Below are 16608 nucleotides of genomic sequence, written 5' to 3'. Positions count from 1 at the left end.
AGACACTACATAATTATCAGTAGGACAACAGAATCAGGATCGAAAAATATCCCAATATTTAGTAATAATGGGACAAAATAAGATGACATTTAAGACGTTCAGGTGCTCAAAATCAATTATATAACTACAAAAAAATGCAGAAAGCCTTAACTGATGGCAGCTTATATAAAAAGGATTTATAGGTTTTGACTGAGTACAATTCCATAAAAGCAGAAAAGTCAATTATGTAAATGGCTGTTAAGAAACTAATGTAAAATATGTTGAATTATTAGAAATACTGTGTCCAGGTCAAGGAAGATAACAATCCCACTGTCTGAAGAGTTTCTTGTGCTGTTTTCGGAGGCTTGCTTAAAAGGAATGTCAAAAATCTAGAGGGAATTCAGAAGTGTGTGTGTTTGTACATGTGTACTTGCTGGTAGGGAGTAGGTTTGTGGAGTGATGATGGTGCAGTATCTGCAAACCACGTTATGCAAAAAGACTGAAAGAACTGAAGACACTTGGCTTAAAAAGGAGGCCTGGAGGTGGGTGGTAGAGGGGGCAGCATATAACAGGTACAGATGAATGCCTCTGAGCTGCCAACAGAAGACCCAACTGTGCTCCATGAAAATTTTTAAAAAGGCAAATTGTGGCACAATATGAAGAACTGCCAATACCTTGGGCTTTCCAAAACTGAATTGCCTTGAAAAGTGGTGAACTCTATGGCTAGAAGTGGTCAAGCAAAGGTGGATAATTACTTGTTAATAAAATATTAGAAGCAATTCTTGCACTGAGTGGAAATTTGAGCCACTTCTTAAAGCTCTTCCTATCTTGGAAAAATTTGTGGCTACCTTGTTAATTGTAGGCAAGAGTATTGAGAAGATAGACACCACAGATCCTTTAAGTGGGTAATCTCAAGAAGCAGAAACAATGAGGCCAGAAAGAACTGAATCACCCCTGAACTTCATGTAAGGCCTAGAAGGCTTTGTGACTTTTAGATGATTGTCAGAAGTGCTAGGAAGAAGACCAATGATGGCCAGCCTACCTATGGGCCAACAGCTGACCTGACCACTATAATAGAGCCCACCTATTTCCACTCACTGCAGTGAGGGATACACTAATCTCAGAGGATCCAGTTTTTCTTGCTGCCTAAAGTGAAAGCAATCTTTTAGTTGCCGTTCACCCAATGCTCTTCTTATTTACTCAGTGCATGGAGAATGCCATAACTTCAAGAATCTGTAATCATCTCCTATATTTGGGGAAAGTACAAGCCTAGCAGTACAGATGTTACTTCTACAGAATAGATAATAGTTCATGAGAATTTTCTGTTGTATACTTAAAAGGGAAGGATTGATCTGATTTTGTCCACTCAAACTTCTAAGTTGGGCTGGACTTAGCATATGTTTATTTGTGCCTAACCGCCAACCCCCCTCCACCCACCCACAGGATTTTTTATGGCAGCTCTATTCACATTTGCCCCAAACTGGAATCTAATAACCCAAATGTCCATCAGCTGGTGAACAGATAAATCATAGTATATCCATACAATGGAATACCACTCAGCAATAAAAACAAATGAACTATCGATGAACCATTACATGGATGTATTGTACAATCATTTTGCCAAGTGAAGGAAGCCAGACATTAAAAAGTACATTTATATATATGTGCGTGTGTATGTTTGTATGTATGTGTGTGCGTATGTTATTCTAGAAACCATTCTAAAGAAGATGAGTTGTTGCCTGGGAGTCCTATGGACAGAGAGAGGGATGAACTGCAAAGGGCTTGAGGGTGATGGAAAGAATCAGGTGTTTTCAAAAGTGTATTCAACTGTTAAAACTCACTGGATTGTACAATTTATATGGAAGCAGTTAATTCAATGTAAATTATAACTCGGTACAGACAGTAAAAAGATCAGTGGTTGCCAGGGATTTAGGAGGGAGGGAAGGAGGCGATGAATAGATGGCGCATAGGGCATTTTTAGGGTTGAAACAAACTAATAGTGTTGAAACTATTCTCTTTGATAGTGTAATGGTGGATGCATGACATTTTGCATTTATCAAAACCCACAGAACTGGACAACACAAACAGTGAACCCTCATGTAAAACTATGGACTTCAGTTAATAATCATGTGTCATTATTGGTCTGTGAGTTGTAATAAGAACTAGAAGCTAATAATAGGGGAAATTGTGAGTTGTAATAAGAACAAGAAGCTAATAATAGGGGAAATTGTGCAGAGGAGAGGGGGTATTTGAGAACTCTGTACTATCTTCAAAATTTTTCTGTAAACCTAAAACTGCTCTGAAAAATAAAGTCTTTTAATAAAAAAAAAAGTGGAATACCTATATCCAAAGTGTAATATGGATTATCAGTCTTTCTCCCAGGATTATTTTCAAATTGATTCTTTCTCAACACTTCAACTCAGCTGAGAAGCTTTACTACATGTTTTCAGCTTCACTGGAATTTTTTTCTATAAGTTAATTTTCCAAATATTATGTGCATTTTACATGTCATGTTCCTAATAAATTATCCTATCCTTAATCCTTAACCTTCATTAATTCAGAAATAATTAACTGATTTTGATTAGAAGTGGCAAAAAATAAACAAATTTTTACTTTTCAAATTTTACTTCCATCCTTCTTTCTCCATAGGGTTTCCCTGAAAGGGAGTTTCAGATCTTGATAATTGAGATGGTGATGGCCACGGATATGTCCTGTAATTTCCAACAAACCAAAGCGATGAAGACTGCCAGAAGTGTGAGTGGGCCTATCACACTATGTTTGTTTGTTTTTTAAATGCAATTTTATTGAGATATATTCACATACCATACAACCCATCTGAGGTATACAATGCATAACTATATGATGATACTGTGAGCCAGTGATTGTGCTTCAGTTTTAAGACATGTACAAACATGTTCATCATAAGTCAGCTGTGCATAGTTATCACTGTGAAATTTACAAAACCAGGAACAACGTGATAGCCAAATTTACGGTTTAGTTCTAGAGCAAGAGGGAACTCAAACCTCAAGTTACACATACATTCTGTCAACTCAGTTGCCAAACTTAAATCCTATGCCAAAAACACTCCATGTTTAAGAATACAGTCAATCAACCAATATATATTGAGAAGCAACTATGAATAAGAATTTATGTTAAGTCCAAAGAAAGACAAATGCTCAACCTTGGCCTCCTTATGTTATGACTATGGCTAACTGCTGCCATGGTCAGGATATAAGGAGACTTGAGTAACACCTAGTGGCTCTTATATAATTCTATATATTCTAAGAAGTGAAATTCAAATTCCTTCAATAGTGGTACTTGAAATAGAGATCATCTTTTAGTAATTCACATAAAACTGTCACTATGAAGGGAGCATAAAACAGAGGAATTTCTACTACAGTCAAATGATAAAACTAGCTCTGTAGGATTCCATCTTCAGAGAGAGGTGTCCTACAAAAGCAACCTCCTTATGGTTCGCAACAATTGCTCAGACAAAATATTTTTTTGGAAACTAGCAAGACAGTTCAGAAATTAGAGCTTTTAGGCAAAAAGAAGGTGTGTTTTTAAAAATTATAAACAATTTAAAAAACTGAAAGGCCATAGGTTATTATAATCATATGGAATAGCACTTGCAAATTAATGAGAACAATGGGCAAAATGACAGTTATGGTATTTTACAAATGTATACTTTAGAATATCTTTAAAATAGGTATGTAGTCTCAATGTGTTAAAATATAGCTTGCAAATTACCAACCTCTTCTTTCTTTTGGAATACATAAAGAAATGAAAAGAGAATAAATGAACTACCAAAAAGCAAAAACTCCATAACATACATGTTTCAGACAGGTAAAAGAATTCCAAGGCTGGTCTGTGGGTAAGATAATGGCATCACAGACCCCAAACAACTCAACTGTACTTCCACAAGACAGAGAGCAAATAGCTTTTTGGTTGATCATGTTTATTTGACTATGGTTATTTACCTATTCAGCAAATAGGAAAGTATATAATCTGATAAACAGGTAAACCAGACAAGAGAATTTACATGATATTTTAGGGCTTCCAGCCAAGCTATATACTAAGTAAAATGGATAGAAAAGATTTGACTTACCTGCACTGCCGAGCTGTTTATAAAACCTGTACTCTAAATGAAGCTGTGGAGCACGTGATTTTATTGGTTCCTGAAACCCAAGAAGTGAAATTGTGATCAGATTTAGACAAATGAGATTTTTCTATTCCTAAATTTTTAGAGTAAATCAGAGCCAAGAATCACTTATCACATATGATATCCATATGTGACTGCATTTTCTTACTACAGTTTCTCTTTGAAGGCACAGCTAGGAGAAGATGAAGCTGAATTACATACAATTCCTTTCACATATAACTAAATGAAAACAGACTCTGCATGAGTGGTCATTCAGAGATAGCTCCCTCACCATGAAATAATCTCCCAAAATATATTCTCCTAGGAAACCAGATGCCAAACTCTTTTTAAATACCAACGTATATTTCCTGCTTGTTTTATCAAGAATTTTGGGTGGTGACCAGCTTTATTACTTTCAGTAAACTGATACAAGGTCAGCATAAAAAATAAAACACAAAAACCAAGAATAAAGTAAAAATAATCTGAAATAATATCACTTATAGAGAACTGCTATTAACATTTTGGTGTATTTCCAAATCTATTTTTTTTTTATTACAATGATTTATATATTTGGAATTTTAGCATATTTCAAAAATATATTAACTTGGAGAGGTGTATTTTCTATATGAAATCTAGGAAAAGGAGTTGTTGGAGGATAAGAATGTATCAGAAAACTTCCTGGACTCTGCAAGGGACTAATAATGGCAAACCTGGATATAAAGTGCTTATCACGTACCAGGCACTGCATTAAATGTTTTCATTTGCCAAGGTTTCAAAGCTAGCAAGCAGCAGATCCAGTATTTGAACCCAACTATTGAATCCAACAAAACCCAGAGTCTTTCACTGTTAATCACTGCATTCAATTGCCTCATAAATGTATATCACTAGAGTGAGGAGAAAGGAACCAGGCTACTATCATTTGCTGACAGTATTTCTTAGGATTATCTAACTTTAGCATGACAGTAAACCATACTAAAGGAAGCATGTAAATTCAAATCAAGTAAATTTCTGATAAATTCTTTCTCCTAAGCAGATTTTTTCACCATTTCATTCTGAAATCGATTTTGCATGGCTTCATATCAAACACGTAGGATTTCTGGCAGAATTCTTTCAGAAAGGCAGGCCTTTGTTCCAGACTATCTTTTCAAGGGTGTTCTGCATCTCAGACCCTTCACAGTTCTTCATGGTTTTGGCAACAAGGATGGGATGATGATAAACACATGGATTTCTTCTCTGAAGAAAAGCTGTTGGCATCTGGTGTTCCTCTGTCACATTGGAAGGCACATGGCTGGAGTCTGCTGGGTCACTCCCAGGTTTAGATTCTGGTTTCTGTTGCTTTTGCCAAAATGTCTCTGGGTTTCTGTCTCAGCTTCTCTCTCTCAGCTCCTGTGCATCCTTGCTTGTTTCTCCCAGGGCAGTTATTACTAAGCATCTGGGGGTCCTCTCTTAGTTTCTCTGTGGTAAACTCTGGATTTCATCTCCTAGCTTCTCTCCTGGTTCTGGTTTTAATGATTTTCTCCAAAATGTTTCTGGGCATTTTGTCTCTAAGCCTCTGTCCCAAATCTATTTTAATAGATGTATTTTTATATAATATAGGTTTATGAATATTTTTATATAAATGAGAGCATATTGTATTTGCTGTTCTGTAATGTGCATTTTTAAAATTCAACAATGTGATGATGACATCTTTCTATGGCAATAAGTATAGCTGTATATTATTAGTTTTAATGGCTGTAGTATCCCTATGAATGCCTATAGGTTTGCATGTATCTGTGTGTGCTTCTCACACACTCACACATCATAATTTTGGGACATTTGGACTGTTTTCAGTTTTTAATATTATGAACGTTGTTAGGGACATTCTTGTGTATAATTATTTTTACACTCTAGAGAATTAAAGATCATAAATGCAATTAAAATATGTAACTTTAATCAAGGTGGTGTTCAAGTTTTCAAAAACAGAGTTTTCTAAAGCCCTCAGAGATAAAGCAGCTGAACAACCACATTTTGCTCTATACTAAACTTCAAGAATTGGCTGGTTAATTCTTTTGAACTGACAGCATACCAAGCAAATAGCTAACAAGACAATCTAACATTACCCTACAAAGATAGGATCTCCTTAAAGGAACATTCTTTTCGTTTTTCAATGACAGACAAAAATCATCACAACCTTGTTTTGATCTCTCTTTAGAAACTCAGCATCTGCAGTTATCTAACACTAATTATTATTACAGTAAGCACTGTTACAATAAGAAACCAGAATATTTTTAACTGGTAGCTTATTTACTTTCTGGCTCTACTCTCAGTTTTCCTCTAAGACCTTCTTCCTTAAAGACCACACCAAAAACAGATAAATAATAAATAATCACAGGTGCAAGAGCGACATTGCACAGTCATTTAATTCATTTACTTCATCTATTTGGTTCTAAGTAGATCAGATAATTATTCACCCTATTTTTAAGACTTCAAAGAAGGCGATCCCGCAGCCTCCCCTGATAATTCATGCTGGTGTTTTAACAAGTTTCGAGATTTGGAAGATCTTTATATTTAGTTCAAATCTCCACTACTAAAACTTAAGATTGTTTCTCTTACATCCTCAGTAACCAGAAAAAACAGCTCCTCAAAAACCTGTGAATGCTCCAAGAGCTGTATTCAAATAACAGAACTATTCAATCATTTCTTAGATTTCCTTTCTTCGGACAAATTTCAGTTCATTTAACTTTTCCTCACTGGTCTTATGTTTTAGTTCTCTGATCATCTCTGAAGGCTCTTTCCTGAACCAACTTGAAGTTTGCTGCATTTTTCTTAAGATATGAAACTCATAAATTACAGAATTCATGAAGATATCTACTCTACCCTCTGCTTCTAGGATTGTTGTATTTCTAAATCAATTAAGGCAGACCAGAATATTTCATATCCCTAAGGAGCTCTGTGAAAGAACTCCTGCTCTTCTTTGATTGTAAAATCAGCAATTATTAGAGTTGAACTCCAAGTTTCCCAAGATTCTTGTAATCAGAAGACATAAGACCATCCATTTGTTTCCTCAGATATGTAGGGATCACTGATGAGAGACTACATTTAGTTGTAGGTCTTCCATTACATCACTGCCCAAAGCAGCGAGTTATGGAATTTTTCCTTGAGGAAAATCACTGATACTTCATGATGAATCAAATAGGAAATGTGATGACAATACCAAACAGAGGTTGACACAAGCACCAGAAAGAGGAGTGTTCTTTCCGTATAAACAGTCTTTGGATTTTGACAAACCCTAAGTAGGAATAAATTTTTAAACCATGGAATCTTCCTCAAATATAATATTCTGAAATCTCATATTGGAAAACCTTAATAGGAAATATCCAGTCTGATCCTGGGTAACTTAAGTTAGCAGATTTTTAAAAAAGGAAAAACTCTTTAGAGAATCTAGGGCTGAAAATGGGCTTATACTTCACATAATACGCAGACATGAGGCCTTGTTAATCACTGACTGAAAGATTAACACTCTTCAGCCAAACAACCCCTTTAGTCCATGGTTGCAGTATAATTAGCCAATTGGGGCTTCAAAGTGCTTTTCTGGAAACAGGATGAATACAGGGCAATGCAAACACTTCCGAGCACAGATGAGCAGCATGGAGGGAAATTTTTTTTTACAATTGTTAGAAAACCTCTGTCAAAAAAAGAACCCTAGAAATTTGGGTGAAAGGTAAAGGAGGGGCTCATCAGACTATTTTGTTCACTTTATATATGAGTTCTTAAAAAGGTCCCTAGAAATCCAAGAAATATGAGTCTGCCCTTCAGATTCAAGCAAAGTAGAACTGAAACAGCACTAGTAGGATTTCCTTTCATTTCTATGCCAGATGCTACTTATATTTCCATAGAGGGCTGGCCATTTGCCAGAAGGTTATTCTGGAACACACATGTCTGCCTGAAATCCTAAACCTACAAAAGGTGGCTACCTCATAGGGATGTAAGGCAAAACTTGCTGTTAAAATAAAAAGAGCTCAATTACTCCCCTTCTATCTCCCTAGGAGAGCACAAGTCCAACAGCAAGAGTGTATACCACAGATGAGACTGTTATCCTATAACATGCCTTTAAGACTTATTTGAAAGAGAAATGAAGTACTGAGGCACATCATTATCTCTAGATGATATGAAGTCTACTTTTAACTTTAATTATTGGCCATACAAAGCCCAATAAAGATTTAATAAAATGAAAGTGAAATGTAATGGTCAGTCATGTCAACAACATGTTATGTAACTAATCTATACAGTTTATCTGGTATGACCCTGGGAGAAGAAATCTAGATAGAAAGAATTGCCCCTAATAGAATGCCTCAAAAGAAGTCTTGATCAATAAAGGGACAATAACAAATGTTCAGTTTTTACATTTATCAAAGCAGTTGTAGGTTTACAGAAAAATCCTGCAGTAAGTACAGAGTTTCCATATACCTCCCTTCACACAGTTTTCCCTGTTATTAACATTTTGCATTAGTGCCGTACCTTTGTTAAAATGGATGAATCAAGATTATAATTATACTATTAACTATAGATCATAGTTTATATTAGGGTTTACTCTGTGTTGTACAGTTCTATGGTCTGGTTTTCTTTAATTTTCAGTAATATTTTAAATGTTAATTCATCAGAAAAGAACAGCATTCAAGTATCACAAGACGCTTCTTTCAACCATTAACTCCTCTCTCCGGTTTCCAACTAATAATGCCCAAGGTAACTGTAAATCCTGGGATTTGGAAGACAAACATTTACTCAGTTTCATAGAAGGTAGAATTAGAAATGATTTTGCATCAACCTTAAATATGAGATAAAGAATTGTTTCTTCTACTATTATTACTAATCCTTTTTTTTTTTAAATAGAATGCTATTTTCAATGGCTAGTTGAGGTATGTGATAGTTTAGTATTGACATAATGATTTGAAGTCTCTGCTTCTAATGACCACATGATGTGGTTGACAGCTTTTTAAACCCAGGATTAGATGATCAGATTTGGTTCTCTACAACTAAGTATATTAATAAATGCTTTACATTTAAGAAATGGATCAGTGATATTTGAAGGAAAAATGATAAAATTCTCAAATAATTTTATCTTTTAAAATAGTACTGTGAATGGCATCAAGTTCAAAGAATTACTATTTCTTCCAGCTACTTTTTATCAACTAATTTTTGATTCATCATTGCTAACATGATAGGCAGCATAATCTAACTAACTATAGTATATAGTATCTAGTGATTCATCACTGTAACACTATTCTGGAAGGAAAAACACCATGTGGGATCACATGCAAAAAGGAAAACAGTATTAGTATTTTTGTGAATGTATACAACTATTTCCTGTAAAAAGATACGTAAGGAGGGAGGACACCAAAACATAATTACCGCAAATATAGATTCTACTCACCAGTTTGATTGCTACATATTCATTGGTGTAGAGATTTTTACCTAGGGGAAAAGCAGAAAGTATATGTTTTAGTGACATTTATTCTGGGAAATATAAAGGAATATTTTAACTTACAGGGTCATGAGAAAGGTCAGATTCCCAAAGCTGTTCACATATATGAAACATGATTTATAAGTGAAAAGCTAAACAGAGATAATGAGACCTAGCAAGACTAGAACAAAAACAGCTTGAGAATTTGGAAATTTAAGTTAGACATGAGAATTTTTTTAAAAAAGAGAAAGCAAATCTTTCTTTCACTCCTTCTCTCTCTCCTTTTCAAACACACACACACTGTTATTTAATATTTTTCAACTGTCAAACCATGAAGCAAATCAAGAAGGAGAAATGTCAAAATTTTAAAGATGCAGAGATTTTAACTCTTGGAGCAGTAAACACAAATCTTCATTTTTAAGTCATTGGCAAATAGGGATTTTATATTTTTTTGTCATGATATTTAGTGTCAACTTTAGAGGGCATAAAGGGCAGTGTGAAATAAAACCAATTATTGCCCAACCCACCTTTTAGAGACATCATGTACTGCCTGTAAGTAGCTGATTGTCAAAGATGTTCTGACTGTACACCAGAACTGTAGTCTATTATCTTTAATTACATACAAGAAACAGATCTCCACCTAAACAACACTTATCTCAAAGTTCTTGGAATGATTCTCCCTCTCAACTTCCCTACTTCAATAAATCAAATCAATATTCTCACAGACATCTAGACTAATAATGTCTATGAGGGGAGTGATTATAGATGAGAATTAAGGATGAGAGCAACAACTATCACTTACTGAACCCATGTTGTATGCTGAGTACGTAGCTCCCTACCACATCTCTACCAACATTGGTCCTTGAAGGCTTAACTATTTCTTATATATGTTTGTCCTATCTTACCCAGCCCACAATAAATATCTTGAGGGCAATGATTTTAACTAATAGTTCTCTCAGTGCCCTGTGGTGTTTAAGACCATGTTCTGTGTAGGGCAGACAGTCAAAACCCTGACTGATTAAAAGTTACTAGTATGTACCATATGGTTACTTTTTAAATAATAACACACAAATAAATGTTACACACATACACACACATACATAGCTGAATATATGTACATGGAAAAAGATATAGAAAGTTGTACATTAAGATGATAAAATGACTGTTGCTCAGTAGTTTTTCATTTTTATAAAACACACCTTGTTTTTATAATTAAAAAAAAGACAAATTTCATTTGGGGAACAAAAAGCCCTTTGCAAACTACATCATTATACTTTGAATACTGCTATCAGGTTGCTGAATAGCTTTATGTGTCAAAGGCATAAACTAATTTAGGATAGTTTTCATTTACACATAACATAATAAAGAGGATTCACATGTTGCCAGAAAAACAGGTAAGAAATCATTATAGCTGAATAACTTTTTTTTAAAGGAGCAAAGCAGAAAAGTTATTTTTTCTTCTATATGTTAATTGCACTAAGCTTCTAAAAGTTAAATTATGTTTCCATTAATGTTCTGATAATGAATAAATACCATTTATATTTTTTATTAAGTTGTAAAAAGGGTAGTAATAACTGTGAGAAGAACAGATGAAACAGTAACATTCAGCCACGTCACACGCACATTAAAACTCCAATTTGGCCCAGAGAGTTCCTCCACACCAGTTATAATGTCACATAAAGATTTTTAAGCATTTAAGGTGAATTGAGGTGGTCGTGTATATGTAAAGAGAGTAATAAATCAAGATTCCAGTCTAATGGGAAAGTCAAGACTTTAACATAGCTAACTATAATACAAGACAGATCTTGAATTAAATATTACCATAGAGGAGCTAAATGTGTTAGAAGAGAAGAGAAAAGAAGGCAATGACTTATGATGGGGTTTAGGAGAGCCAGGAAACTCTCAAGAAGGAGATTCTTTTCTTTCTTTCCATTTCTTTTTTTTTCTCCTGGATCTTAAAGAATGAGTAGAAAGAAAGGGAAAAGTCATCTGAGGGAGAAAGCAGATGGCATAGGCTGAAAATGGTGGATGATCTGGGGTGTACGGAACAAATTGCATTGTGAGGATCAGGAAAGGGTAGGGACGAGTAAAGGGTTGAGTTTACATTAGGAAAAAAAAACTGAATGCCATCTTAAAGTTTAAAATGAAAGGTTTTTGAGTAAAATAGTGATATGATGAGATCTGTGACTATGAATAACCCCTTTACAAGGCAGTATAAAAGATCAACTAGAAAACAGAGATTAATATGCATTATATGCAGATACCAGCATCTAAGATGAATAACAGCTGTTCTCACTAGGCAGAGAGTGTATTCTAGACTTGGGCTTGGGTCCTGCACATGGTGGCTCAAAAGTTTGTTAAATAAATCACATAATGTGATGAGTGTTAATATAGAAACATGAACAACTTAAAAAAGGAGCTTGGGGGTGGGGGGGTGGATAGAAAGAAGCATCTGAGCACAAGAGGCACATAAATTGGGCCTTAAAGGATAATAGAGGAGAGATTAAAGGGTATTCCTGATTAAAATAGCAATTTCAACAGTGATTGAAGACAACAGAATATACACAGAATTTCATATACTGTAGTTGGATGGGTATAATTGGAGCACAAGGTATATGGAGAAAAATCCACTAGGAAGAGAGATTATGAATAATCTTGGATGCCAGCTTCGTGCTATGTGTATGTGTGCCCCAGGATATGTGGAGGTGTACTATGGTGTTTGTGCACAAAATTACAGAATAAGACACATATTTTCTGGATCTTCATTTTTACCTGAAGATTTGGGGGAAATCTTTTTTACATTAAAACAAAGTATATTATAGAAATTGCACATAATTTTTTTTCTTTGAAGAAAAAATTCAAGAGTTCAAAGAAATCCTAGGTACTTATGGACCTGCTTCTTCTAGCGGAGTCTGGACGTGGGGAAGAAGGGGTGCCTCACCATTCAGTGTGTAAGCTTTTTCTTATTTATCCTGTGTTCCGCTGGGCAGCCCACTTTTCACAGCATCTGTGGTCCTGAAGTCAAGAGCCTTCCTAATTCAGATTCAACAGATTGTGACCCTGACATCTCCTGTGAGGATGGAAAAGGGTAACCAGGCTATGAACAGTTAGGGAGAAGATTTAGGGGTCTAACTACTTCTTACAGAGATTTTCACAATGCTTCTGTTTTCAGCCCTATTTGTATCCCAATTTCCTGAAGTTCCTGGTATCTCCAATTCCTGAACCTATCTGATGTCTTTTGTAGTACAAACTGGTCTATCCTGCAGGCACTCAGCATTCTCTGGGCTCTCTCAACTATCTGCTTTCTAAGCTTCCAAAATTTTACTAACATTTATCATCTATTTTCATCTTTTCTCCCAATTTTTAGTTCCTTGTGTGTTTATGTTTTTGTTTAAAAAAAAAAAAAAATCCCTTTCCTAAACAAATTTAAGACTCAACTAGCACCTAGGTCTATAAACTACTATATTATAATTAGGAACATATATGTCTTTTTTTTTTAAATCTCCAGTAGGCAGTGAATTTCCTGAGGACAAGAAGAATGTTCAATTCATCTTTTTATCCCTAACAACAAGCATAATATCTGATATATAGTAGGTAACAAATGCTTGCTTGAAGTGATCCAAGATTTACTTGATACACATGGAAAGTTCTTGAAAGTTCTAGGGCAATGAAAAAGGAAGGCTAGTTTGGAATCAGATTAAGGATAATCCTAAATGCAAATACTGGAGTTTGGACTTCATTGTTCAGCTTGCTGTGAAACCAACAAAGCTCTTTGTGCTAACAGAAAAAGAATAATAGTGAAAGTCATGTTTTAGAAATATTGCCTGGCTCCAGTGTATAAGAAGAGGAGGGGAATGACTAGAAAGAAGACAAATAGGAAGTTTTTATAACAGAACATTTAAAGTATGACATCCCACAGAGTAGTTATGAGGATTACATAAGATAGAATATATGAAAGTACTTTGCAAACTGCAAAGTGCTAGGTAAATCTAGTTTTTATTACTTCTATTATTGTGGGTATGAGGTAATCATTCCTGGAAGAGAAGGACTAAAAAAATAGGATTTATATGCAAGGCATTTTGAAGAAAGAACTAAAAACCCTTGGGTTTTATGTAAACGTGAAGGATAAAGAAAAGAGAAGGGTAAAAAACGATGCTCCTAATCAGAGGTGAGAACCCAAAGAGTCAGGAGCAGAGGCAATGATCATTCCACTCTACCATAATGCCTTCCCCCAGCTCTCTCTAAACCTCAATGTGATAGGCAAATTATGAAATGCCTCCTAGCTTTAATTTTCATATCTGTATAAAAGAATATAATTGCATAAGTACAAGGAATAAATGAGACAGGTGTATGTGTCCCCAAAAATGGTGGCTGATATATCACAAAATGCCAGCTTGCTTGTGTTTGCTTACTTTCTCAAGGGGCACCATAAGAACTTAACACACGTCATCCTTTTACAAAGCAATCATCCTTATTCCTAAGAAGCATTGGAGGTGACTGGATAATTCTCCTGAGCCATGCCCTGCTCAAATGAATTCCTTTGCCAGGGGAAAAGGCAACATTAAAACTCAACTGGACAACACAAAAGGCAGCCATGTGGAAGTCTAGACAATCAGTCAGCCACTATCCTCAGTGACATACAATGCTCAAAACTTTTGCTCTGGAAGAATTTAATTAAATGATTAAGGGTTAAAATCTTTGCTTGTTCAAAATGAATGACTGCTTCAGCTTAAAAGAAAAAAAAAAAACCACCACCACAAAACAGCAACTGTGAGAAAGGCACGTAGTTTAATGGGTAGAAAAATACCATCAACGAGACGACGCAATCCCAACACTCAAAGCTCTTATTATCTGTTGCACAAATTCCACAATGCTTCCCAATCTTACTTCCTGGCCATGGGCTTTTTTATTATTAGTGGAAAAGAAACTGCATTACATACTAGTTTTTGGCACTTGACATCTAAACTCAGCCCTTCTGAAGCAGCAGTCCTGGATCTGATGCTGCCCATAAAACCCACTGCATGAAGACTTCCTGTTTCAGGAAGTCACCTAGAGAAACAACATTTACCGTAAGCTTCATCAGAAACAGAATTATTTCAAAGAACCTGCAGGTCTCGGTTCTCATAGCCACACTGATAAAGGAACATACAGTCTCCGGTTCCCAGTTTAGTTAGATCTCCAGCTGTCACATTTTCTTGCCCTAAAGTAAAAGTAGTACATTTATAAATTACAACCTAGAACTTGTAAGAAAAATCCTGTAAAATGAACTTGAGGCAATTAGTAGTTAAAACAAGAAACCACTTTTATGTAAGTTGGATTGGTTAACATGTCTACTTAGGGAAAAGAGGACAGGCTGGCCGATTGCCTCCACCATTTGGCAGCATCTCTTTAAGCGGAGAGTACAGTATGATTAAAGGAAGAAGATAATAAATGGCATTATAACTTAAAAGAAAAAAGTCAGAGGACTTTTTAATTTTTACTAACTTAATACCACTAATATATTAATATACTGTGTTGAAACATTTCCCAAATGGTTAGCAATTAACACTAAGGATAATTTCTGCTTTTGTCAAGTTTTTTCAAGGAGTTACTTCAGTAAAGTAGCTTATTATAAAAAAATTATTAAAGCTTGCTTAACACCCCTGGTGATGATATATAGCATGTTTACTATTAACAAAACATTGTTAAAATGTTTTCTAAACTGTAGGACATGACCCATTAGTGGGATGTGAAGTAAATAAATAAATTCAGTGGGTTCTAACGAACATTTTTTCTTTAAAGAAAAACAGAATTAAAAAAATCAGAGTACATCATACTTACCAAGAACAAATATTTTGTTCCAGATATACACACAAATTTAATTTAATTGTATGTGTACTGGATCACAATACAATAGTTATTTTTTAGTTGGGGTCATTGTCAAAAAAAGAGTAATAGCCATCAATAAACACCTTTTGGAAAGCAGTTTCAATTTTTTTCTTGAGAGGAAAAGCTTAGGTCCGGGATGATTTACCCTAAACTACTATAATATGATATTCTGATCCATGTGTTAGTAAAAAAAAATGACAGTAACTGAAGTTCTGAAGTGAAGCTAGGTAGAATGAGATAGAAGGTGGTGGGGACCAGGGGAAAGGAAGGAGGTGGCAGTCATTTATAAATGGGGTGAAAGCAGGACCTGCACCACATTTTCAACATCTCTACAAAGCAAATGTGTAAATTTTTCTACAAAATAGTGGTGGCACTAAAACCTGGGATGAATCACTCCAGAAAGCATGATACTCTGCAATAGAAAACTAATGAAGGACTTTTTTTTTTTAATTTTATCATGCAAAATTTCAAGTGAATATTATGATTCCCTTATGTAATCACACCCAATTTCAATAAAAGAAATATTTTGAAGCAAATACAGAGGTTACATAATTTCATCAGTAAATATTTCATCAGGAATCTCTAAAAGACTTCAGGTACTTTTTCAGAGAAGATGGATTCCTTGTTATTTGAAGATCTCTGCAGTATCAATATGGAAAATTAAAAGATCAAATGGGAACCCCACAGAAATGGAGACGGTGACAGTATCAGTGAGACATTTCTGCCACACAGAAAGAAAAGGGTCCAAATGGCGCTCAGAAAAGAAAAGGGCTGAAACTGAAAAAACAGTTGTGAATGAATTTCAAGATAAAGCAATCAATTCCAGAAGAACTATAACCATAGAATGTAATGGCTTGGATTTTAACACCAGGCAAAAACAGCCTAAAATACTTTCCTGCCTAGAAGAACACAGATTTCCATTCTAGATGATAATGCAAGTTTTAAGAGGAAATATAAATGCTGTTTATGAAGATGTAGCGGTGATATAAGAATATTTATATATAAAATTAGTTACTCAACTAATGTATAAATTGGAGAAGCTACAATATGCCGAAAACTTTGCTAATGCATCCACATCCCTTGTCCATGTATTTCTCACACCAAATGAAAGTATTTGTGTAAATATGAGCAACATTGACCTACATATCCCATATTTTAAAAAACTTTATTGTTAATTATT

At 34.9% G+C, this 16608-nt stretch overlaps 1 protein-coding gene across 9 annotated transcripts in view; it reads right to left on the bottom strand.

Annotated features, from left to right (window-relative positions):
- The window catches only part of CSNK1G1 (casein kinase 1 gamma 1), a 223355-nt gene that overhangs the window by 87544 nt on the left and 119203 nt on the right, over positions 1-16608 (bottom strand). For all 9 annotated transcript variants that reach the window (XR_005216446.1, XR_005216447.1, XM_037833721.1 and 6 more), the window contains 2 exons: positions 9531-9571; positions 4088-4157 (listed from right to left, as the gene is read on the bottom strand). Coding sequence is in view for 7 of the 9 variants with exons in the window: in XM_037833721.1 (XP_037689649.1) it covers positions 4088-4157; positions 9531-9571 (111 nt within the window). In the remaining 2 variants the exon portion in view is untranslated. The remainder of the gene's footprint in view (positions 1-4087; positions 4158-9530; positions 9572-16608) is intronic.

This window comes from Choloepus didactylus, chromosome 4, assembly GCF_015220235.1.
Source record: "Choloepus didactylus isolate mChoDid1 chromosome 4, mChoDid1.pri, whole genome shotgun sequence".
NCBI classification, from domain to species: Eukaryota; Metazoa; Chordata; class Mammalia; order Pilosa; family Megalonychidae; genus Choloepus; species Choloepus didactylus.
The sequence above is the reverse complement of the archived record's forward strand: the minus strand, read 5'-3'. Positions and strand labels throughout refer to the sequence as shown.